At 39.0% G+C, this 25031-nt stretch overlaps 2 protein-coding genes across 2 annotated transcripts; both read right to left on the bottom strand.

Moving 5' to 3' along the window:
- Positions 1–11189: 11189 nt before the first annotated feature.
- LOC134092985 (green-sensitive opsin-2-like) lies at positions 11190–12825 on the bottom strand. The gene is made up of 5 exons (XM_062546200.1): positions 12462–12825; positions 12190–12358; positions 11885–12050; positions 11417–11656; positions 11190–11291 (listed from the first exon to the last, which is right to left on the bottom strand). Exons 1-5 carry the CDS (start codon positions 12820–12822, stop codon positions 11190–11192), a joined length of 1038 nt encoding a protein of 345 aa, XP_062402184.1. The 5' UTR covers positions 12823–12825.
- A 9104-nt stretch (positions 12826–21929) lies between these two features.
- On the bottom strand, positions 21930–23694 carry LOC134092984 (green-sensitive opsin-3-like). The gene is made up of 5 exons (XM_062546199.1): positions 23334–23694; positions 23039–23207; positions 22753–22918; positions 22156–22395; positions 21930–22031 (listed from the first exon to the last, which is right to left on the bottom strand). Exons 1-5 carry the CDS (start codon positions 23692–23694, stop codon positions 21930–21932), a joined length of 1038 nt encoding a protein of 345 aa, XP_062402183.1.
- Positions 23695–25031: the final 1337 nt, after the last annotated feature.

Raw genomic sequence — 25031 nt, 5'->3', positions numbered from 1 at the left:
TAAATGGGTGTGTAATGAGAGGAGTACGAGATTGCTGTGGTGCATAAGCTTGCTGTTTGGGGAGAGTATACAGTCAGTGGGGGTTCTTGTGAGACTTATGAGGGTAGGCTATTTGTAAGGCTAGCACAATCATCTATGCTGTGTTTTATTATATGACTGTTTAGAAATATACACTATAAAATTGTTTAGTTGTTGGCGCCCCGCGCTAGTTCTATGAGGATAAATATACAATCTATGACTATGTACCTGTAGTACGAAACCCAGAAGTTGTCATTGCAAGATATTTTTGTATATTGACAGAATGTGTGCTCATTTGAGTAAATTGTGTGCTCATTTTACCATATTGTGTTTACAATTTACAAAATGGTGTGCATGTTTTACTACATTGTGGGCTCATTTGACCAATTGGCAAATTGTGGGCTCACTTAGCAAACCTTGTGCACAACGAGCACACATTTTCTGGATATAGACCAAAATATATATTGCAATGACCCCTTCAGAGTTCTGTATGCTTTATTACTGCAATTAAAACATATTTGAGATGTTTTATACGTTCAGGTAATTGATTATTATGACATGTATTTTCTGTGTGCCATTTTTATTTGTTGTGAATTCAAAAATTTAATTGAAATCATATGATGCAGCCAAATGTATTATTTGTAGTGAAGAAATGTATAGTTCCCAGTCTGCCATTTTTGTTAAAAATCCAATTTGACTTTTAAAATGTTGTGGTTTTATTTGAATATTTTTCTTCTGTTCTATGGTCAGACATTATAGGGACACTTTTCAGCTGTGCTGTGTTATTAATAAATATGTACATTACTATTGTATGATGCAAAATGAGAACAGGATATGTTGGATGTCTTCTGATGACAATGACATAAATTAGTTAATTAATTGACTGAATGCCTGGTGTGATTTGTTTGGTCCTACTCCTTGGTTAAAACATAACATACTTTTTTTGCATAAATTATTTATTGCATCTGAAACAAATGTAACTTCCTGCAAAATCCCTGACTGCACCTTTAATATAGTAATCTATATTATTTTAAGTGTGTGAAGATTACATTGATTGATTACATTGAGTCTGACACACAGCCCATTGTTGAGCACATTATGCTCATCAACACGAATGAACGTCAACCTTACAACCATCTAGAATTCCAGAACTAGAACATCTCCACAGCTGCATTATCACATCCATAACATGCACAACCTTCTGGCATGCATGAGGAAGAGGCCAGCTCCTCTCATCCAGAGAAATAGAGCAACGAGGGGGTGTTGGAGAAGCAATTACACTCTTTAGCCTGTCACAGAGCCCTCTCTTGGCCCCCAGTCAAGAGGCAGCGTTTACTAGGCCCACCATGGCGATACTAACTACTTGCAGGTGTCAGTGTTTCAAATGATGTGCTATAAATTGCAGTGGAGGTGTTCCAGTCTGTTCACAGCGACATGTATTAGCAAGTGGGATGAGAGTGCCAGCAGGAAATTAAAGGTCATGTCAGCGAGCATGCCACAGCTGTTTGTGAGGACAATTACCATGGAGACAGAGGAAAAGAGAGGGCACATGTTGCGTGTAAGATATTGAGAATTACATACAGGACATGTTCTGTTGTGTTCTATTGTCATTGACTGGTGTTCCAATGGCATCAGGCAAAAATGGTAGGTTCTCTATCTTGGTATTATATGATACTGTAGCTCTGCAAACAGCTGGTGTCACTAAAAATGAAAAGGATTGGTGTTGACATACTTACCCCTTCACCCTTCTGCCTGTTCTGTCTGCTCATCCATCTGCCTGATCAAAGCTCTTTCCAAAATTATTTTAGAGTTTTATGTAACTAAGCACGTAACAGTACCCAAAGAAGACATGGAGATAAGGTCATATTTGGAGAAATGAGACCCCCCAAACAGTTGACTTCTTGTGTTACATGCATAGGCGTAATTTGCGGGGGGGGGGGTTACAGGGGTCATGTCACCCCCAAAAATCATATCCAGCTAATATAACCCCCCCAATATCATCACATAATTCAGATTAAACTAATGAAACTAATGAAATATTCTGAATGAATAACTTTTGTTCATTTTCTTTATTCATTTCATTTTCCAGCAAGATATGTGAGCAGGCTTGCTCTTGGGAAACATTGAAACAACATTAGTATTAGTATTAGTATTATTTTGTAGCAATCTTAAGTGGGCAAAAGGTGTTTAAAATGCTTTCCAACATTTTCACCTCTCTCAAACCATTTGACCATTAACTTAGATTTTTATATATCAGGAGAAGAGGGAAAGAGAGGGAAATGGCCAAGGAGGTGATAACAGAGAGGTGACCAGAGGGAGAAGGCGACAGAGGAGGTACAGCAATCAAAGAAGGAGAGAGAGAGAAGGTGGTGACAGAGGAGGTACAGCAATTGAGATAGCGAACACACACACACAATCAATCAAATGGAATCTGCCACTGCTGGCTAGTGCTTATTAAACACTGAATTTAGTGTCATTGTGTCAAATAGTCAAGTGAACAGCTGCACTTATTTTAAGTGTAGCCTATCAGTAAAAGTATCATGATGTATTTCTAATACAGGAACGGCAAATTAGCATGCTTTTGCACAAGAAAACTATTCAATGAATAAATAAATTGATAAATATGCCGCAAGTTTAACCCCCCCAATGGTAGACCCAAAGTTACGCCCTTGGTTACATGTTGGTTTTGGATTCAGGCAGTAATGTTAGAAGGAAATGGACATAAAGAAAACACTCCCTTCTCTATACCACTAGGTGGCATACTTGGGCAAGAAGAAAATTGGAAAATGAGAACAATCCCACAGACAAGCGCAAAACTCTGAGAAAAAGCAGAGGAGAGAAGTGTATTCAGAAAATATATTCATGATAAGTGCACAGTGTATTTGGTCATTTTTATCAGTGAGTACCATGTTAGGAGCTTTAGAGGTTTTAAATTGTATAACTTGCCTCAAATATGGTTGTATGACACAGGTGAGGAGGGAGAAGCTAACGCTGAATTGTTGAAAGAAGCATGAACACATAAATTCTAACTCACACGGGTTCAAAACTCAAGGTCCAAACACCAAAACACAGACTTGTTTAAAACAAACTAAAAATAACTAGAAAAGTATTCAGAGAGTGCAGACTTCCGCCTGTAGCCTATTGTTCTTGCTGGGTTGTCATACATTTGAACCTAAACTATTCAGATCGCCACCACATGGCCATACCATGCTGTTACACCGCCAAGCAAAAAACATAACCGCCTGAATCCAGACGGTGATGCGATCTGTCCCAGAATAACCTAAATTAACTTCTTCCTTGGGTCATTTCAGACCTTCCCTGAAAATGTCATTGAAATCCATCCATTAATTTTTGAGTTATCTTGCTAACAAACAGACAAACAAACAGACAAACAAATCCTGATGAAAACATATCCTCCTTGGCGGAGGTAATAAAATCATCAAATTGTATACCAGTAAGCTTTTGGCAAATAAAGCTCTTTGTTCCCAGAATGGGTGAATGAGAAACACACACACCCATCCACCCACAAGCTATTCCAGGTATACACCTAACCCCATTTTTACAGGTGAAATGATGCACACAGACATTCAACCCATGCACATTAGGGGTTATTTCATGTTAAGGGTCTTGGTATGAGAAGTGTAATGGTCTTGGCACATCTTTCGTTCCTAATGCCAACTATGGACCCGGCGACCTAATGGGCAGCAGGGGAGGATGTTCTTAATTAGATTAACAGTTCAATGGTCTTAGTGTGACTACTGTACGAGCAGCCCATTATAGCCAACAGCCGTGAGTCTGAGGACACAGACAGAAACCTCAGGTAACCTAAGGACTAAGGTTAGCACACAACACACAGCACACAAAAGGTGATTAAACTCAGGAGGATTTGGTCGGCTAATGTATGAAACCTCTTTCACTGTTCTGTCACCAGCAGGAGTGCAAAAGGTTTTGAATAGTTGTATGACACACATATACATTTGGGTAACACTTTACATTACAGATCAGTAATAAGTGGGTAATGTTATGGTAATTTAAATGCAATTTCATGGTAATAATATTTTTAAACCACATATTACAAATAATTAATGTGTAATTTCTAGACAATTACTGTGTAATTACCATACAACAACAATACAAATAACTTGGGTAAAATAAAATGGTAATAACTGCTGTAAATATGTATTTACCGAAGCAATACATATTTAGGATTTACTTATTGTGACATAATATTTCTGTAATTATACCAACATTATGGTGCTATGAAGGACTAAATTACATAGTAACTTCTAAGTGTTGTGGCACAATTACACAATCGTCAACATTTTTGTGGTAGTTAGTTTGATGGTAAAATGTGACCTGTTATTATGATGAAATAAATAAGGTAATTTCACAATAACTATATGGTATCAGGGCTGTAAAATACTGTTTTGTCTTCTCAAAAGGATTTTAACAACTCCCCACCATACAGAAAACCTTTTGAAAAGACAAAACAGTATGATACCATATAGTTATTGTGCAATTACCTCATTTATTTCATCATAACAACAGATAACAGGTCACATATTATGTCACAATAAGTTAATCCTAAATATCTATTGCTTCAGTAAGTACATATTTACAGCAGTTATTACCATTTTATTTTACCCTTAAACCCAAGTTATTTGCATTGTTGTTGTATGGTAATTGCACAGTAATTGTCTAGAAATTACACATTAATTATTTGTAATATGTGGTTTAAAAATATTATTACCACTAAATTGCATACATATTACCATAACATTACCCACTTATTACCGATCTGTAATGTAAAGTGTTACCTACATTTGTATAGCCTCCTGAGACCCGGCCATTCATTTTTGTCCTCTGTAGGGGACATCAGTCTAAGTCTTATAAATGAAATAACATTCATGCCAACTATTCAAATCCTTTTGTACTCTCAAGAGGACATCCTGGGCTTTCTGGTGATACCACAATTATGTGGGTTGGGTTAACAGATTTCACACATTTTATTTTCAAAATGGCGGCTATTGAGTTTTTTTCATTTCATGGCAGCAACAGAGGTAATTGACCCTTTTTGGTCATTATTATGTGTTTTATTGCACACAGTCAATTTGTGTCATAAAAATGACAGTCTCAACTTGCATTCAGAGAAATTTCAGAAAGATCCAGCAATTCTAACACCTTCAAAACATAACTTTTGTTCAATGTCCCCTGTAGTGGACATCGGGACTTAGTACCCCCTGCTTTTTAACCAATTGCTAAGTTTTAGAAGGCAGAGGGTTGAGTGAGACAACAAGGTCTAATAAATAAAAGGAGATACAGGATAAAATGGGATCCCTTAAAGGGATAGTTCGGGTTTTAAGACACAAAGTTATATGGGTTCCCTGTCAGCAACGTTGTGCATCAGCACTGACTTACCCCCCGACAGCGTCCTGTGAGCCGAGATCCAGCCGGTTTTTGATCGTTTTTGATGCTGAAGAAAATAGTCCGGCAAGTTGCTGGGGTCACGAAAGTAAAGTGTTTTTCTTCTCAAAACCATATGCGTTCAAAAGAGTGATATATTTGCACCACAAAAACGTTGTCCAGGAAAAATTCAAACCTCGTTATCACTTGGCACTATTTTTCTCGATTCCTATCACTGCGCGCTACTGACAGTTGGACAACGTTTTTGTGGTGCAAATATATCACTCTTTTGAATGCATATGGTTTTGAGAAGGAAAACACTTTACTTTCGTGACCCCAGCAACTACTTTCTTCAGCATCAAAAACGATCAAAAACCGGCTGGATCTCGGCTCACAGGACGCTGCCGGGGGGTAAGTCAGTGCTGATGCACAACGTTGCTGACAGGGAACCCATATAACTTCGTGTCTTAAAACCCGAACTATCCCTTTAAGGTACAATACAGCCCCAGAAGCAGTGTGTAAGCTAGAGCTTTAAGGTTTATCAAGAAATAAGTACATCGTAGGTGAATTTGCCTCAATGTACATTACCCAATTTGTATTTTGGGTAACTGATTACTCCATTTACCTGTAAATGATTATTTGCCACTCCTAAAAGTGCTTTCATATTTACAATTTATCCATCAAGCATCCCTTTAGTGTACCTCTGCCATCCTAGGATGCCCTGAACACTAACGTTTCATTCATCTCTTGGGTCTTTGGCACAGGGGTCAGAGGTCAAATAATGAGAGTCCCTATCATGGTGTATACTCTCTGATGCCCTCACAGCAAGCCATTGCACTTCTTCAACACATGTTCATTAAAGGGAGAGTGTAGTAACCCCTCCAAACCTAAAACCTAGCTCTACAGTGTGCCATGTATGCAGACTGGCTGCAACACCGATGAGCCAGGCTCATTATTATGGCTGTCTGAATGCTTATTCAGCCATTATGGCAACACTTCATTATAGTACCCATCTCTGAAAGCTATTTTAAAAACACTTGAGGGGGAGCAAAGCCTTTCTTGGCCACCTATTTGCCTGTAACATCTCACATACCCTAACACTCCATTGACTTTAATGCAATACTATTACTACACATTCATAATTCCCATAGGGTTAGGACATTCGGATAGTCCCGATGTCCTCTGCAGAGGACATCTGATAACTCAGCAATTAAGAACATTTTTGGAATTTTTTTTGCTGCAGCATGTTTCTTTAGACCAAAATACTTAAATCATCTAAAAAAAATCTCAAAATGAAAACTTTTTCGGAGTGATTATTTGCACCCGGGTGTAAATAGTGGAATGGAGGCATTTTCTTATTTGCACCCAAACCTGAAATCCAACATAGCGGGACCATCTTGGCAGGAGATGGCCAACCTAAATCCTAAATCTAACAAGTTAGGATTATTAAAACAATATTTTAGATGGTAAAGTGGTGCTAAATTTCCATAAACCTTGTTCAGTGAATGGGTAAAGCCGTCCGTTTGTAAGCAAAAGCAAGAAATACGATCTTTTTAGTTTGTTTACCGTTACCTAGGAACCATAACACGTCATTCAAAGATTAGTAGTTTCACATCATTTTCAAATGGAGAGTAGTGCAGTGGATAATCATTGGGTTTTGGCTCCGGAGACCCATGTTCAATTCCCATTTGACCCATGGTCTTTTTCTTGCATGCCAAAGTACGAATGACTTGTTTTTTCTTAGATGACGTTACCTCGCGGCAAATAAGAGTTTGTGCTTTTTGAACCTGTCAAAGATTGACTAATTTTATTTCAGTTATGAGTACAGTTAAGTAGAAGTAGGCTTCAGTAGTTGTGAGTAGAAAGGTTTCTTGGTGTTTTGAGCTCCCAACGTTGTCTTCAAGGCAGCGCTGCCTGGAAGGCGCTGGGGTTAGGCATGGGTTAGGCATGGGTTAAGAAGTTAGGGTTAAGGTTAGGGTTAAGGTTAGGAGTAGGATTAAGTGCAGTGATGTATAAAGTACTAGAGATCCAGACTTGAGTAGAAGTACAAGTGCTCTATCAAAAAAGTGACTTGAGTAGAAGTAGAAGTGCTCTTTAAAAAACGTACTTAAGTGGAAGTACTAAAGTATTAAACATGTTTTGTACTTAACGTAAAGGCCTGCCAAGTACAGTATTTGACCCAACCATTTAGTAAACCAGCTCATCCTAGCACTCATGATCGGGCCGGTTTCCCGAAGCCTTCTTAACGCTACGTAGTTCGTAACCTCTCTCTTAAGCTCTACCTTAAAGCAATAGTTCGGAATTTTGGACATAGGACCTCATTTCCAACTCAGTCTGGGTGATATAGGTCGGTGAAGACCATTTTCAGTGAATTTCTGCCCTTCCTATGAGTTGCAGCGTTCATCTCGTGCTAATCTGGTGCCAAGATAACGCAAGTCAACGGTAACATCCAGCCTGCCACTGAAAACACTCCACAGAACACCCGAAACAAATACATTTTAACGTCAGACTATCGATGCATATGCCTAGTGTTGATAGAACCATGTTAGAAATAAAACTAACCTTGCATCGCATTGCAATAGCCTACTTTGTTCCCTGTATGGCAGTGGCGGATTGATATTGAGAAACTAGTCCCTCAAAATGTAATAAATCATTGAGTTGCAAGGTTAGTTTTATTTCTAAAATTATTCTATCAACACGGACATGTATATCGATAGTCCGACGATTTAATTGACTTGTCTCGGGTGTGCGGTGGAGTGAGTAAGACTGTTGTTGATGTCAGACTGATGTTACCTTAGAAATGTGTTAGCTCAAAACCAGCGTTAGCAAAGGGGGACGCTGCAACTGAAGGAAGGGGCTAAACGCGATAAAAACGGTCTCCACCGACCTATATCACCTCGGTAAAGTTGGAAATGAGGTCCTATGTCCAAAATTCCGAACTATTCCTTTAAGTACCTCACGCATTTCCCGAAACCTTCTTTGCTACGAATGTCTTTCGCACGTCGTTCGTTGGTAAGAGTGGTCTGGAGCACTCTCAGACCTCTCTTAGACAGCAATTCAGCAACAGCAATACAGCAATACAGCAATTTCTACAGCAATTTCCGTTACGCATGCAACTCATATGATACAAAATCACTATTTTGGTTCGCCAATGATTTTATGTAAGTATGCTAATTTAGAAAATAGTTTCTGGAAATGATTTCATGCAAATATGAAACGTGCACGCATTTGAAAATAGTTAAAAGCGCTTTTATTCTTTGCTTCCCCCCACCGTCCTACAATGTTTAGGCCTAATGTGCTGGGTTGCTGTCATGTTTAATGTTAACCAAAGGCTCACAATACTGAATGAGGATGTTGGTCAATCGCTGTGAAATAGCCTATTTCAACTAGAAAAGCACAAACCTCCCCCAAGCAAACACATGTAGCCTACGCCTCCTGCATCCAGACGGTGATACGAATCACTCACAAAATTAAATAGTTTCTTCCTTGGGTCATTTCAGATCTTCCCTGGAAATTTAATCGAAATCCATCTTTAACTTTTAGAGTTAGCCTATCTTGCAAACAAACTGACAAACAAACAAACAAACAAACTAGAAAAGCACTCAGAGAGCGCAGACCTCTGCTTTCAAACATGAAGCGTTCAAATCTTTTTATCCATGCGGGAAACAAACTAACACACCAACAAACAAACCCAGATGAAAACATAACCTACTTACCTACGTAGATCATTTAATTTCTAGACTACGTTTTTTATCATTGTGTGCTAATAAGTTCATCCACGTTGAAGTTGCGTGAATGTTGTGGGGGCGTTAGGCTATTATAAGCAATGGTTTTGGTGCAAAGAACGCTTTCATAAGTCTGTCAAGCCTCCGCGTGAAATAAAAAATCGATTTCTGAGCAATCGATGTCACCTAATTCAGCACCTTCATGGTGGACAGTGCCTTATACGTCGGACGTAAGGAGCTTTTCGTAAGAAGACTCCTAAGTGATAGTTCGGGAACCACGACTAGAAAGGTAAACAACTTTGGTAAGTTATACCTTTGGAGTCTTCCTAGCTCGCTAAGAGTGAACGTTATCGGGAAACCGGCCCTGATAAGTGATGTCACCTGTGTGAAGTGCATTTGTAGAGAGAAGACAGTATATGCAGTGTGTGCATACTGCAATGTGAGTCAGTCACATGTGTTCAAAGTTAAATCAGCACTAATATTCTAAATAAAATAAGGAATAAATGAGTAGGTCTATATTGGCAATGCACCACCTTCTCTTTTAATAGTCCAACACGGCTGGTGACGACATTCATGTCTATTGATTTGGCGCTCAGAAGAAAGAAAAAATTCTACATTTTGGTATCAATATGCGACAGACACCGGCTGTAGGTTTTTGCTCCATTGAAAAAGTCATGGAGTTAAAATATTTGCCGTCACTTCACGAGCGTCAGACGGTGCCATTGGATATTGGCCCTAAAATAGAAGGCTCTTCTCAACATCTCTCCTCTGTCCTCGATCCTCGGTCCTCCAGCTCGTTCCCACTGATCTATAAAGAATAATGGGGCGGCAACAATGGGATAGTCTATCCAGTGTTCTTTATAGATCAGTGGGAATGAGCCGGAGGGAGGACCGAGGATCGAGGACAGAGGAGAGGCGTTGAGATGAGCCTAGAGATTACAGCGAAGTGTGCTTGATACACAAATTCCCTCAGTGAACGTGTGGGCCGTTTCCTCAACAGTACACCTTTCGTGACAGAAGCGGCTACATCCAATTAGGCCAGAGCGTCATTACATTACACTTGATCTCGTATATCTCGCTACTTGTACTGAGCAGGCTGTCACATAAGCCCTAATCCTTTAGTCTTGTTAGGGGAGCTGATAGATCCTGTCTCTGGATTCTGTGCCAGAGATTTACTTTGCTCCTAGAAAGAGACGCAGTGACAGTGGATGACCCTGCCATTATCCAGGAACATGGCACTGTGTATTTTGAAACAAACACATCTTTCTTGTGGGCAAACTCTGGACTCTTGGCTCAAAATGGTTGGAAATGATGATGTGAGAATAAGGAGCTAAACATTCTAGTTTTAAGGTTTAAGGTTCTAGGTTGATAGGAATGCACTTTCATTTATTTTGAAAGACACAATAACTGTGGAACTAATATATCTATGTAAAAGTTAAAATTGTAGGCCTATAGAAAAATGAAGACATTTGCTTTTGATGCATATCTTTATTTGTCTATTTTTTTTGGTTGTTTTTTCTTTCATGCTTTACAAAATATTTACAGAAAATAAAATACATGATGAAGCCAACAGAGTATGTTAGTCCTTCAGTGACATAAAAATAAACCAGCAGGATTCATCAAAAGAGAAACAAGCATATCCATGAATGAAAGTGAATGCTGTGCAGAGTGAATGGTGCCTGACTGTCAAAAGTATGTTTGTGAGGGAACAAATCTGAATTTTAAAATTGCTTTGTCCAAATTTAAAGACTAATATGAAATATCTTCATGATCTCTTGGACCTCACCAAATTCAATAGTTCAGTTTTATGTGGATGAATACCTTTAGAAGATATAGGTAATGGTCATGGTAGGTAGCACACTTAGATTAATTTGTCACTTTGCTATTCAGGTAGATTCCTTCGGCCAAACACTGTACCTCAATGGCTGTGTCCAGTCTCCACCAAAGACCTCCTCTGATAGAAAAGAGCTTCAAAACAACTTGTCCATTCACAACAATTAGTGGTCAGTCCTTTTTATCCATAGGAAACAAATCCTAATATCTCTATGCAGGACCCACTGAGGACACTTCTGTCTTGCTTGTGGACACTGATGTCTCATCTTCTGGGGCCTTGCCAAGGACGGTCTGCATCATGCACCCACGGAACTAGAGAGAGAGAGACAAGGATGGTTAATGTGGGGCATTATGATATCAACATCAAGATGGAGCTGAAATACAGGGAGCTATATTGTTCATAATTATAATAGTGTCATGACAGAACCATGACGTACCTGTTTGTTGAGCAGCACATAGATAACTGGGTTGTAGATAGATGAGCTCTTGGAGAAAAAGGCAGGAACAGCCATGAACTGAGCGCTGAAAGCAGATCCCTTGTTGAAGAAAATCCAGGCAGCAACAGTTGCATAGGGGGTCCAGGCGATCAGGAAACCCAAAACCATCAGGATGCACATGCGTGTCACTTCCTTCTCTGCCTTCTGGGTGGAGGCTGAGTCCTGCTGTTGAGCTGCAGCCTATTGGTGGATGGTAAAAAAGACAATCATGGACTTTTTGCTCAGAATAACCAAAATACACAGTAGTCTACAGTATGTATGTTATCAAAAGTGAACCATTCATCTCTTTCATAAAATGTAACACATTCCTCCAAAATTGTCATGGTTCAAGTTCCATAACAAGACAGAGCATTGTCATTAGCTTTAATCATTTGAATGATCTCCTGGTAGAATTAAGTTGTATCTTACCGCTTTCACTGTGCACACCAGTGATCCATAAGTGAAGAAGATAATGACCACAGGGAAAAAGAAGTGGCAAACGAACATGTAGGCGACATAGGACTCGTTGTTGAATTCAGGGCTCAGGGTGTAGTAGTCAGGTCCACAGGAGCACTGCAGTCCCTCAGGGATGTACCTGTATTGTAGGAAAATATACAATGTCAACGTACACATACTGTGCATTCTAAGGCCTCATGAAGAATTGTCTATAGATACGTAAGCCTTCTCACTATAGCGTTGAAATGGCTGATGTTTCTGCCTTGATGCTGACATACCTGGACCATCCAACGAGGGGTGGAGCAGCACAGGAGAAAGCCATGACCCAGGTAAAGGCAACTCCTCCCAAGGCAATGTTGTTGGTGAATTTGAAGCTGCCCATGGGCTTGCAGACGACAATGTACCTCTCAACAGCCAGCACCACCAGGGACCACAGGGCAACCTGACCTGTAAGCGGACAATTCAATCTTAGTAACTTGTGTGATCTTAAAATATATCAGTGTAAACATTTCATCACTCGCCAAGCTTCTTTAAGGTGAACATGGCTTACCTCCAAGAGTGGCCATGAAACCTTCAATAGCACAAGCCATGGGTCCAAGGATGAAGTAGCCATTAACAGCTGAAGTGATGGTGATGGTGAATCCAAAGCAGACCATGATCATGCCAGCAACAGCCAAGTTGACCAGAATGAAGTTGAGAGGCTGACGAAGCTTTTTGTGCAGCACCGTTACCAAGAGTGTCATCCCGTTGATAGGGCCTCCCGTACAGATGAGCAAAAACATGTAAAAAGCAAGAAGCTTGAACTGCCATGGGTCAGCCAGGTAGTACTGCGTGTATTCAAATGGACTCCTGACAAGCCCAGTCCGGTTGGACATGGGGATGTAGAAGTTGCTGCCTTCGGTGCCGTTCATCCTCACAAGTGTAGCTCTAGAGATAAGTGACCCCTTGACTCTGGCTGAAGCCTAAGCAAGTTGTTCACTGGTTGGTGACTGCACCTCCTCTTTCTGCATGTGGCGAATAAAGCGTTTTTATACTTTCCCAAAGAGACCAAAATGAGATTAATGGAGATCAGCCATTGGCTCTTACGCCGGATGTTTGAAGATTAAAGTCTTATCATTAACACATACTTTGGGTTTCATTCAAAATGTCCCTAGTGTCTTTAGAGAGAATTATGAGAATTATGCTCAGTCCTTAGAGCATCATTTCAGACACCATAAAACAATGTGTTTGTATATCATGAATTATTTCATACATAATTGAACATGCTTTTCCCCCATCAAAAGTTGTTTCATGCCACATTTTATTTAGAGAAATTGAGATACCTTGTAGCCTTCTCAAATCAAGGTCAACTTCTGTGTAGTCCTTCAAGATCTGTGGCTATTTTATCAAAATATCAAAATGTTAATATGTAGGCTATCCATGTCTGAAGATAGACAGATAGATAGATAGATAGATAGATAGATAGATAGATAGATTTAGAACATTGTATGTAGTAATATTTGTATATGTCTATACCATACATTGGCTACCCTATATAATACTTGACAAGAGTGTAACATTAAAACATGTATTTGCATTGTAATGTAATTGCATTGATGTTAGTTATTGTCCTCATGCAATATTTTGCAATAAATCTGTGTGACCAAGGTGAGAACAACTAAGATTTAGCCTACTTTAAATTAACTTTCATTTGTAGTAGTCAAAAAGAACAGTGCTAAAACATCTCATGTGTTTTCCTGATCATTTCCATCAGTTGGTTCACCTCTGAGTGAACTCAATATGCTTTACATTAATAAAAGTAAAGAATAGTAAATGAAAGCAAGAACAGAACAAGTCTTTGAAACAAGTAAGATAGAATGTCAGGCTAAAACATATAATTTGTGCAATGATGTGAGAAAGTATGCATCATTTGACCACTAGGGGAGTCCGTGGGAAGCTCTGTCTCCTTCAAACTGATGCTTAAGTGCACAAGCGTGATTATCCGTCTGAGGGGAAAGCGCTAAGCCAGGATGCAGAGGAGCAGAGGAGGAGGCAGAGAGGACCGACATCTCGCTTGATGTTCGATGAAATTTCATTGCAAAGCAGGTGCCATTCACGTAAACTTTACATAATGACTAAAACAGGCTATGACTTTACTTGCAGTTCGAAGAAGTTGCTCATCTGTTGTTAATTGTTGTGTAGGCTACAGACAGATTATTGACAACGCTTAGCCTTCATAAATAGTAGCGTAATAAATTGGCGCTGTCATGTTTGTCATGTCAATGTAAAATGTCATGTTTATTCTGAACACCAGTGACAGTAACCCATAATTAGCCTATATGATTCACAATTTGTAGGTGACTATCCAGCACATGTCTAGTGGGTCTATAAACATTGTTGCAAATAAACTGTATCTACCCTCAAAATGATGCGTCCCTCGCGTTTTGTTATAGGCTAGCCTAGAATTCTTTGTAGGCTATTTTGAAACTATTTACCCTCATGTTCACACTAATGTTAATTATATTAGTTTGAATTCGAGACGTAACATAATAGGCTACAGTTCATACAAGTAGCCTATGGAATTTAACCGATAATATGTTTTTGTGGACAAAGAACTTATCGGTTAGGAATCTATCATTGAATGGTTTTCACGTTCAGGTTCTTATAAATATGACGGCCCTTTTTGACAATTAGAGAGCACACCATAGGCTACATCCATGGAGCACACTCTGCCCATCGTCGCAGTGGCGCTGGCAGGCTGACAGATTATGCTACTGGGTTATAGGTACCTTAACCTTGTGATTGAGGTTATAATTTATGGCGTAGGTCATCATCGAGCAGTTGAGCTAGTGGGCGTCACGAAGTAATCAGAAATGAGGCGCAACGTGGATTCAAATAAAAGCTAGGCCTACGATTGTTATTTATTTATTTTTTTTTTTAAAACGGAGGATCAGAAGAATTCACAAAAGGTCTATTTCTAAAATAGTCCACCTACACAAACGACTTCTCAACACATGGGAAAAACGTTTGGTTTAAATAAGGAAATGTAGACTGGTAATGATGAGCATTGGTGGAGCCGGATAGGCTATGGGAGAGAACATGGTCATTACTGGGGGGTAAATTGAACGTCCATGCTTATCTTAATATGCATAGGCTACTCAATTTTCATCTTGCCATGGAAAGAAGAACTATGTGGATGGAATAGTTTGCATATTTCACCGAAAAAGAAAAGTTTTCGAGGGTGTTAATCTGACTATCACATCAGAAATAACTGTCTCAGTTTAAATTGTTCAAATATCAGAATGGCTACAAATGAGCAAAGTTTATTTTATGAACGCCAATACAATCAGCAGAATACAATTACATCTTATTACTAATTTAGCTAAATTACCTCCACCAAGACTAAGAGGTTATGTTTTCATCGGGGTTTGTTTGTTTGTTTGTCTGTTTGTTAGCAAGATAGCTCAAAAAGTTATTGATGGATTTCGATGAAAGGAAAGGTCTGAAAATGACCCAATAAACCAGTACATTTTGGGAGTGATCCGGATCACTGTCTGGATCCAGGAGGTGTTTTATGTTTTCGTTTTGGTGGAGGTCTGCGCTCTCAGAGTGCTTTTCTAGTTATATTATTTAATGGTTTGAAATTGCAATATTTTCTTCAAAGTCTGATTTAATACCAACTGTTTTGTTAGATGGCTCAACGTCAATGCAAGTGTAGCATGGCGGACACTTGGTTGTTAACTACGCCATCCAGGAGTTATGGAGACCCAGGTAACACACACTTAACCAGACCTAATACTGTAGGACACACAGTTTTGTTATGCTTTGAAAATACAGACATTGTGAACTATACGACTAATTAGACACCGGGACAGACCTTATTCATAAAGACACAAAAGTCAGACAATAAGGCTTGGCCACCAGATAGACAAGGGCAGGCAATCACCGTGGAACTGGCCATCTTTTGGGAGTTCAAGTTCAAGAGTGCTTTATTATCATGGCAAATGTGATTGCATTGCTAAAAGTTAATGACTCGGGAATTGCTGGAAAGGAGTCACAAGACCACAAGTACATCACTCACACACAATATCACACACAGCAGGGGTGATATATTATAGGCTTATTTGACTTGATGCAGATCTGCACAGGTCTGACTTGATATGATGCATACTGGGTTGAATACAGTGCATTATGGTTAGAAATAATGTCCGACTTCCTCCAGACGGGGTGGAACTTACCAGTGCGACATGATGTCACATGACCTTAAAATACCGTGGTAGCCTGCACCTGCATTCAGTTCTTGCAGTTGTCTTTTCACAGACTGCACAAGCTGAAACATGCCATCATGCCATCATTTCAAATACGTGATAGGGCAGTTTGGAAGGAATCTCCCCATGATGATTTTGACAGGTTTCTTTTTCTGCTTCCTTACATTAATGTGCTTAAACTTTTGGATATTCTGTTATTTTATGCTGTTGATTAAATAGGTGACACAAAAAACACTTATTATCGAATGAATGTGCTACGATGGAGGTCTGTTAACTACATGCCAACTACAGTACATTATAGGTCATGCTCATTTGAATGAAACAAGAATGAAAGTTAAACTGTATTTATTGCTCACAAAAGTCTGCAATGTCTCTCGCAAGTTACATCAGGTAGACTGCAGCTGGTCCGTTCTGGACACACTGCCGTCTGTTCTAGCTCCTCCCGGCTAGAATTTCCAGTTCACGTTGTCATATGAAGTCAGTCAAAGTCAGCCGCAGTTCATCTTGAATGAGCCTATTAAAGTGGTAACAGTGAATAGGGTGCAGTCAGCTGAAGACGACGGCAGGCGGCTACATCAAGTCGAATCCCCCTAATCACTGGGCCACATGGTGATTTAACCTCCCTACCATAAACACTTGGCTTAGTCCACCCAATCAGCAGGCTATATAAGATGGTGGGATGTCTCACAATTACCAAAAACACACACACACACACACTGGAATTCTCCTTTAAAAGACTTTTAAAAAGAAATGTTAGATATGTGTATTTGTGTATTTGATGTGATTTGATTAGATATGTGTATTTGTGTATTTGTGCATTCATTTTACGAACGTGTGTGCTCATTTGACTGAATTGTGCGCTCATTTTACTAATTACCTCCGCCAAGGAGGTTATGTTTTCATCGGGGACCGGCGTTTGTTTGTCTGTCTGTCTGTCTGTCTGTTAGCAAGATAACTCAAAAAGTAATGGATGGATTAGGCATGACCCAAGGAAGAAAGGATTACATTTTGGGAGTGATCCGTAATTCCGTCGGGATTCCGGAGCCGTTTATGTGTTTCGCTTAGTTGTGTAATGGCATGGTATGGCCACGTGGTGGCAATCTGAATATTTTAGGTTCAAATGTATGACAACCTAGGAAGAACCATACAGGCGGAGGCCTGTGCTCTCTGAGTGCTTTTCTAGTTAGTCATATTTTGTAATGTAAATGAGAGCACTATTTCCTGAAATGAACACACAATATAATAAAACAAGTGAACTGTGTAGTTAAACGAGTACACAATATGCACAATAGTAAAACTAGCACACATTCTTGATATACAAACAAATACAATGACACCTCCCTGGTTCCATACATAACCTGTTTAATTAAATTCTGTTAATTGAATATTGACACACACATGTGATCAGGTCGGGGTCATGACTAATTACAATCACCTGGGTGTGCGGGATGAGGATCATACATGTACATGTAGGTGTGTAATTTCCTCCCTGACAAAACACAAAAGAGAGGAATGTTTCATGTACTCCTTACATCGTTGCCACGGCAGTAGACCACTGACACTTGTCTGACATGTTGGCTTGGCAATAGAATAAAGTGAGAGTTTTTGTGTTTAGATTGTTTGGACATGGTGCAGGTGGTTGTACTGTCGCAATGCTTGTATTGGCTCATCTCGCTAAAGAGTCGTCTCTCCTTTTTCTCTCTAATACATTCATATGTATTAGCTAATGTGAGCATCCTAAATTAGCGATGCGGTTCAAAAACAGTCACACATCCGTAATTCTTGCTCCTTTGTTTCTGACACGCTTCTCTCCCCTGCTTCTGTTCCCGTGGGCTAGCTAGCTCACATTGTGGAAAAGGCCAGCGTAGGCATTGGTCTACTCTAAAGCATCACAAGTTTTTGCACACATTAGTGTTAACCTAGTAGCATCTAAATGTCCAAGTTAGTATGCTTTGCGTGTTTGTAGGTTTATATAACCCCCCCCTGTAACTCCTGACTTAGTGTTCTGGGCCAGTCTATGGGTCTACAGTGCATTATTATCTACAGGGCAGTATTAGTTCATATTAGGTTCATTATAATCCCTGCCCCCCCCCTTCCCCCTTTATGACAGTGTGGCCTGCTAATCCACTGTGTAACACAGCTAAGGTTTGTAGTGTGAGCACATCCTAGTGGTTGAGTGTGTGCGGAGTAACACCTACAGTATGTATGCTTACACTTTTGTTTTATTGTGTTGTGTATTGTTACACTTATTCTGTTTTGTTTGCCTCTCACCCCACTATCTATTTTAAACAAAGAAAATAAATAATAAACACATACTTGTTTATACTACTGCCTCTGTCTGCATCCATTTAGTTGGATAGAGGGTCGTGTCGCACACATAAAGAAATTATCTTTGGTGACTTTTCTTTGTCTCACACTGGTAGTAATAAAAATGTCATGAGCAAACAAGCACACAGGCATGTACAAAAGTTGAAACAGAATCTGTTTCTCTCAAGGTATATAAATTACATTTTTATTTTTATTTTAAATGGATTTTACAGGTGCAAAAGTGGTAATTTTTGTGTCACTGAAACCGAATCTCAGTAGTTGCATTTGAATTGCCGAATTTGAGCAAGTGTATTGAATTTGGAAATGTAATTCCTACATTTGTAATCCCATAAATTTGAAGCTGAATGTAATGTTTTGAGATTGGCTTACATGAAATGATTGAATGGCTTTTTACATTTGAAATAGAAATATACAGTGTGTCTGAGCAATCTAAATCTTTGAAGAAAGTTATGTTAATCAATATGAATTGATAATTAATATAGAGCACAATATGCCCCTATGGAACAAATTGACACATTCTTCAGAAAAATCGTTTTTTTTTGTTCCAGGAATGGAGACATATTTGAATGTAAGCTATATATTTTTATTTCCATTCCCGTAGAAAATCTGTAGCCCAATTCATACATACCTGCAGGTATAACTACTTTTAAAATAGGATGATACACTGGAAAAAAAAGAATCGCTGGATTTACTTGATTTTATCATGTACAGCAGTTGCACATGAATGAAATGTCTAGGTTTACGAAACTGATTCATGCTGTGACAACCCAATTTGATCAAGTAATTTCTATGGAATTGATTAAGTAAAGTTTATATGACATGTAATTTCATCGTCACTGTGTTATACAGGTGGCATGGAAAGTAGGCATTCAGACATACTTAGTATTACAACATCAATGTTAAAGGACAAGGTTTATCTCAAAGCATAACATAAGATAAAACTTGGCTCCAAAATGTGCCTGGTCTCTAAGCATAGTCCCCCTTAAGAAACTCATGTGAAAACTTTTGGCAACACTGTTAGCATGATTATCTCAGTGTTCTGGCAAAGGCTCATGGGAACACAATGCAATGATGACACCAAGGCATCCCATGTGTACATTTGCCTTATGGTTCAGTAGGCTACTTAGGTACTTCACATTGAACTAACATGATTTTGTTTGATGAATTCATTGTTGTGGCAAAATATGTCAGTTCAACGTAATAACATTGTGTTTGAAAGAAAAGCATGAGTTTGTTTAGTTTAATGCTTTGTGATTTAGTAAATGTGACAAACAATCTTTTCCTTTATCTTCAATTACAAAAAGTTGATTACTCAATCGGAATGACTATTTGAACAAAATAAGGATGTGTTTCATCCAGAACTAGTTGTAACGAAATATGGTTGGATAAATTGGACTGCCCTGACTTTTCCTTTTTTACAGTGTAAACTCCAGCTAAGCATTCAGTAATGAATACTGAATATTATATTATAATATGTTAGCCTATAATTAATGTGCAGTATGCAGAATTTATAAATGACTGCATGTGAGATTTTTCGGATAAAAATGACATAAGTCTAACAGCTGTTTTGAGTTAAGGCTAGCTACATATTTTTTTATGGTTAAGCCAAAGCCATCGATATCTCAAAGTTGCAACACAACCATTCACTCCCGTGTCCAAAAAATGGCGTAATTATATGTATGTGGCAATGCAGTTTATAGTAATTTTCCGTATTTATCGTAAATATTAATGCGATCGCTGCTGTCAGTCCCGTAGTAAACCAGGGACCAAAGGAACTACTGAGACCACCACTACCACATGACCGCTCTAATCTGGCTCTAACAGTGAAGTCAACGGCTGATGCAACTTTGAGATATCGATGGCTTTGGGTTAAGCTTATTTAATAACTTCCTAGCAGAGAAGACAAACCATTTTGTTGAATGATGCATCATCGTATGAAATTTGCAACGATGTGCCTCAACAATCTCTGGTATAGCCTACAGTATATAGGCCTAACAAAATCGCTCTGTCTGCCACTCGTAGTCAGATCGAAATGACATAAGTGTAAAGCATTGATGCAAGACTATTATGTTTAGCCTATTGGATAACTTAATGATATAGAAGACACAATTTTGTAGAAAGATGCATCATCATATGAGATTTGCAAATAAATGACTCAAAAGTCCTATAGGTAGCACAAGTGACATGTCGCTCTGTCTGCTACTCATAGTTGTGGCATTCTGAAACATCTCGCTCGTTTCGGCTTGGGACCTTGCAGTCGGAATTGTTGTTTGTTTATTTTTACATTTGTATCCAAATTATAATTTAGTCTAACGTTTATATCTAGTCTCTTGGCAGAAATATTTATCCCAAATACATTTTCAGCTAAATCTGTACACTTTTTTCCAGTAATGTCTTTTTAAATCCACCAACATTGAGAAGGTGCCATCAGCTGATTGTTTGTTTTCAGTTGTTTCTTAAGAGGTAATCTAGTGCTAGTAGGAAGCTTATGCAAGACCCACAGAGGACATTTCTGTCTTGCTTGTGGACACTGATGTCTCATCTTCTGGGGCTTTGCCAAAGGACTGTCTGCATCATGCAGTTACAGAATTAGATCACAGAGAATAGGAATCTAAACTGCTTGAACAAAAAAGGCTGTCATGCATTCCCTGTAGAGATACATTTCATTAAAATTACAACAAAGGGGAAACTTAACTGTTTGTTGAGCACCACATAGATGACTGGGTTGAACAAGGCTGAGGACTTAGAGAAAAAGACAGGGACAATTTGTTGAATCCCCTTCACCAGGAATGTATCTATATAAAAGTTAAAATTGTATATAGAAAAAATATGACATTTGCTTTTGATGCATATCTTTATTTGTCTATTTTTTTTGTGTTTTTCTTTCATGCTTTACAAAATATTTACAGAAAATTAAATACATGATGAAGCCAACAGTATATGTTAGTCCTTCAGTGACATAAAAATAAAAGAGCAGGATTCATCAAAAGAGAAACAAGCATATCCATTAGTGAAAGTGGATGCTGTGCATAGCTGAATGGTGCCTGACTGTCAAAAGGATGTTTGTGAGGGAACAATATTGTAATTTAAAAAACAACGTTTGATTATTTTCCAAAATATCTTGTTTTCCAATTTTAAAGACTAATGTGGAATATCTTCGTGGGCTCTTGGACCTGACCAAATCCAATAGTTCCGTTTTATGTGCATGAATGCCTTTACGAGATAGTAATGGTCACGGTAGGTAGCACACTTAGACTGAAATTTGTCCCTTTGTTATTCAGGTAGATTCCTTCGACCAAACACTGTACCACAATGGCTGTATCCAGGCTCCACCAAAGACCTCCTCTGATAATGTTGAGACAAAAGAGCTTCAAAACAACTTGTCCATTCACAGCAATTAGTGGTCAGTCCTTTTTGTCAATAGGAAACGGATCCTAATATCTCTATGCAGGACCCACTGAGGACACTTCTGTCTTGCTTGTGGACACTGACATCTCATCCTCTGGGGCCTTGCCAAGGACTGTCTGCATCATGCAGCCTCGGAACTAGAACAAAGATAATAGGAATCTTAAGTGCTTGAACAAAAGGGCTGTTGTGCATATATATAATACAGTTGGAATTCCCTGTAGAAATACATTTAATTTCAGTGACAACCAGGGGGAAACTTACCTGTTTGTTGAGCAGCACATAGATGACTGGGTTGAACAAGGCTGAGGACTTGGAGAAAAAGGCAGGGATAGCCATGGACTGAGCGCTGAAAGCAGCTCCCTTGTTGAAGAAAATCCAGGCAGCAAAAGACGCATAGGGGGTCCAGGCGATCAGGAAACCCAGAACCATCAGGACGCACATGCGTGTCACTTCCTTCTCTGCCTTCTGGGTGGAGGCTGAGTCCTGCTGTTGAGCTGCAGCCTATTGGGAAGAATAAGATGACTTCATACTAGTGTATGCTGCTATTGGGCTTGGCTGTGCCATCGTAATTTATCCAATTGGACAGTTGGCCAGTGTAAATTGATCACTCTAATTGAGCATTTTCTTACAAGTAATAGCCCACCTAATGCAGAGTTAGGGACTGAGGTTACATTACGTTACATTTAGCAGACAATTTATTTTGCCCAAAGCGACTTACATATGTTAACTATATTACAAGGGAATACATTGTTCCCAGAGCAACTTGGGGTTAAGTGCCTTGCTAAAGGGCACAACGGTTACAACATGGTTATAGATTCAGGTCATTTCCAAACCAGCTCACAAAAACAAGATTCTTACCGCTTTGACTGTGCAGACAAGGCTTCCATAGGTGAAGAAAATAGTGGTGACAGGAACACAGAAATGGCAGCTGAACATGTACATGACATAAGATTCGTTGTTGAATTCAGGGCTCAGGGTGTAATAGTCAGGTCCACAGGAGCACTGCATTCCCTCGGGAATGTACCTGTTGAAAATAATAGGTTGAAGTCCAACCCACAGTCAAGATGTTCAGTGTAAAAGAGAACAGGCTTTCAGAAACAAAATTCACAATGTTTCAGTGTTCTTTCTGAGACATCTGCCATACCTGGACCAGCCAACCAGAGGAGGAACAGCACAAGAGCATGCCATGATCCATGTGAAGGCCACTCCAGCTGCAGCGTGGTTGGTGCCAAACTTGAAGCTGCCCATGGGCTTGCAGACAACGATGTACCTCTCAATAGCCAGCACCACCAGGGACCACAGGGCAACCTGACCTGTATATGGGCAGGAAACACAGTTAAGATACATCATAGGCAATACATAAAGCAAGAGAGCAATTTAGATTAAAGAAGCCTGTGTTGATGGGTGTAAGTGATGAGATTTGACTAATAATCAGTTACCTCCAAGAGTAGCCATGAAACCTTCAATAGCACAGCCCATTGGTCCAAAGACGAAGTAGCCATTAAGAGCTGAAGTGATGGTGATGGTAAATCCAAATAAGACCATGATCATGCCAGCAACAGCCAGGTTGACCAGGATGAAGTTGAGAGGCTGACGAAGCTTTTTGTGCAGCACCGTGACCACCAGCGTCATCCCGTTGATAGGGCCTCCCAAAATGATGAGGAAAAACATGTAAACAGCAAGAAGCTTGAACTGCCATGGGTCAGCCAGGTAGTACTGCTCATATTCGAATGGACTCCTGACCAGCCCAGTCCTGTTGGACATGGGGATGTAGAAGTTGCTGCCCTCGGTGCCGTTCATCTTTTAACAGGTGAATCTAAAAACACAAGAAGAAATGTGGCCACAAGTGAACTATCAGATGCAGTTCAGATGCGGTGGTGTTTCCCTTTTGGAAGCAGAGGTGAACATGGTGTTTTATACCCTCACGGCGAGACTTAAAAGAGATTACTGAGTGTCCAGAGGAAGAACGCAAAGATTAAGGTCTTTCAATTAGCTGACAACCTGGATTTTCTTAAGCTTATCATTAAACTGTAAGCTTAACTTTACTTAAGTACAACATTTGCAACCATTGAATAGTATGAATACCCAATAACATACAGGGAATACAAAGAGTAATACTCACGGCCCATGGCTCTCATTACCTCATGGGTTTGAGATGTTTACCTAAAGCAAGTTCGTTCAAACTTCACACCAAACTAGCTTTAAAAATGTTCTGAATCGTGATTAATGAGTAATTGTTGAAAATCAAATTTGAACATTACATGTTCAGAACCTTTATACAAAATCTAAAAGATGAATGCAAAGCTACAAGTGTCATGAAAGTTTTTAGGTGTCAGTGACACTAATTCCAAAAGAATGGTATTAATATAAGAATGCTATGTTTGACTGAGAATAGGCAACTACAACATGTTTTATAGGCTACTACATTTTTTTTTATTGAGTTATACACTCTTAGAAAAAGGTGTTATATAGAACCAAAAATGGTTCTATTGCATGCTTCATATGGCACTCCTAAATGGTTCTTTGAACCATTTGAAGAGTTCATCGAAGGAACTTCTAGGAGTTCTTTAAAACCTGCATGGTTCTATATTGCACTCTAAAAACCCTTTTTTAAAGAGTGTACTGTGGCTACAAATATTGAATTGTGTTGTATAGTATATACTGTACGTTGAAGAGAGTTTTTTTTAATAGCATTTATTTATTTCAATGTATTTATTTATTTTATCTCTCTCTCTCATTATATATATATATATATATATTATTTTTCTTCTTTTTTTTTAATACTTGAGCACAAGGAATTTCAATGCTGATAAATGAATACATGATAATGAAACTTGAGCATTAGGTACAAGAATATAGCATAGATCATACACTGACTTATACTATGGAGAATGAAGTTTGACATCACCAATGCACACCCGGAACATTAATATTGCACTATGTAACGCTGTTGATTGGGTGGGAATGGATCAAGACCCTTTTACTCAGTTTTTGACTAACTGGATTAAAGTTGTTGTATATTGACCTCAAGGGACATAGACATCAATCCATCCATAAAGTAATACAACACACTAGAAATGTGAAGTATATTCCTTACAATGTAATTCTATCTGGCCCGAGTGTAGCCTAGCCAAGTA

This window comes from Sardina pilchardus, chromosome 9 (genome assembly GCF_963854185.1).
Source record: "Sardina pilchardus chromosome 9, fSarPil1.1, whole genome shotgun sequence".
In the NCBI taxonomy this organism is placed as follows: Eukaryota; Metazoa; Chordata; class Actinopteri; order Clupeiformes; family Clupeidae; genus Sardina; species Sardina pilchardus.
The sequence above is the reverse complement of the archived record's forward strand: the minus strand, read 5'-3'. Positions and strand labels throughout refer to the sequence as shown.

What these genes read in the sequence shown, in the direction of transcription:
- LOC134092985 (XM_062546200.1), bottom strand. Translation starts at nt 12,822, where the DNA reads ATGAACGGCACCGAAGGCAGCAACTTCTACATCCCCATGTCCAACCGG. An exon ending in TTTCATGGCCACTCTTGGAG is followed by an intron (nt 12,359 to 12,461) that starts GTAAGCCATGTT and finishes GTCCGCTTACAG; the next exon opens with GTCAGGTTGCCCTGTGGTCC. An exon ending in CCCCTCGTTGGATGGTCCAG is followed by an intron (nt 12,051 to 12,189) that starts GTATGTCAGCAT and finishes CCTACAATACAG; the next exon opens with GTACATCCCTGAGGGACTGC.
- LOC134092984 (XM_062546199.1), bottom strand. Translation starts at nt 23,694, where the DNA reads ATGAACGGCACCGAGGGCAGCAACTTCTACATCCCCATGTCCAACAGG. An exon ending in TTTCATGGCTACTCTTGGAG is followed by an intron (nt 23,208 to 23,333) that starts GTAACTGATTAT and finishes GCCCATATACAG; the next exon opens with GTCAGGTTGCCCTGTGGTCC. An exon ending in ATGTGCTGCTCAACAAACAG is followed by an intron (nt 22,032 to 22,155) that starts GTAAGTTTCCCC and finishes TCTTTGTTCTAG; the next exon opens with TTCCGAGGCTGCATGATGCA.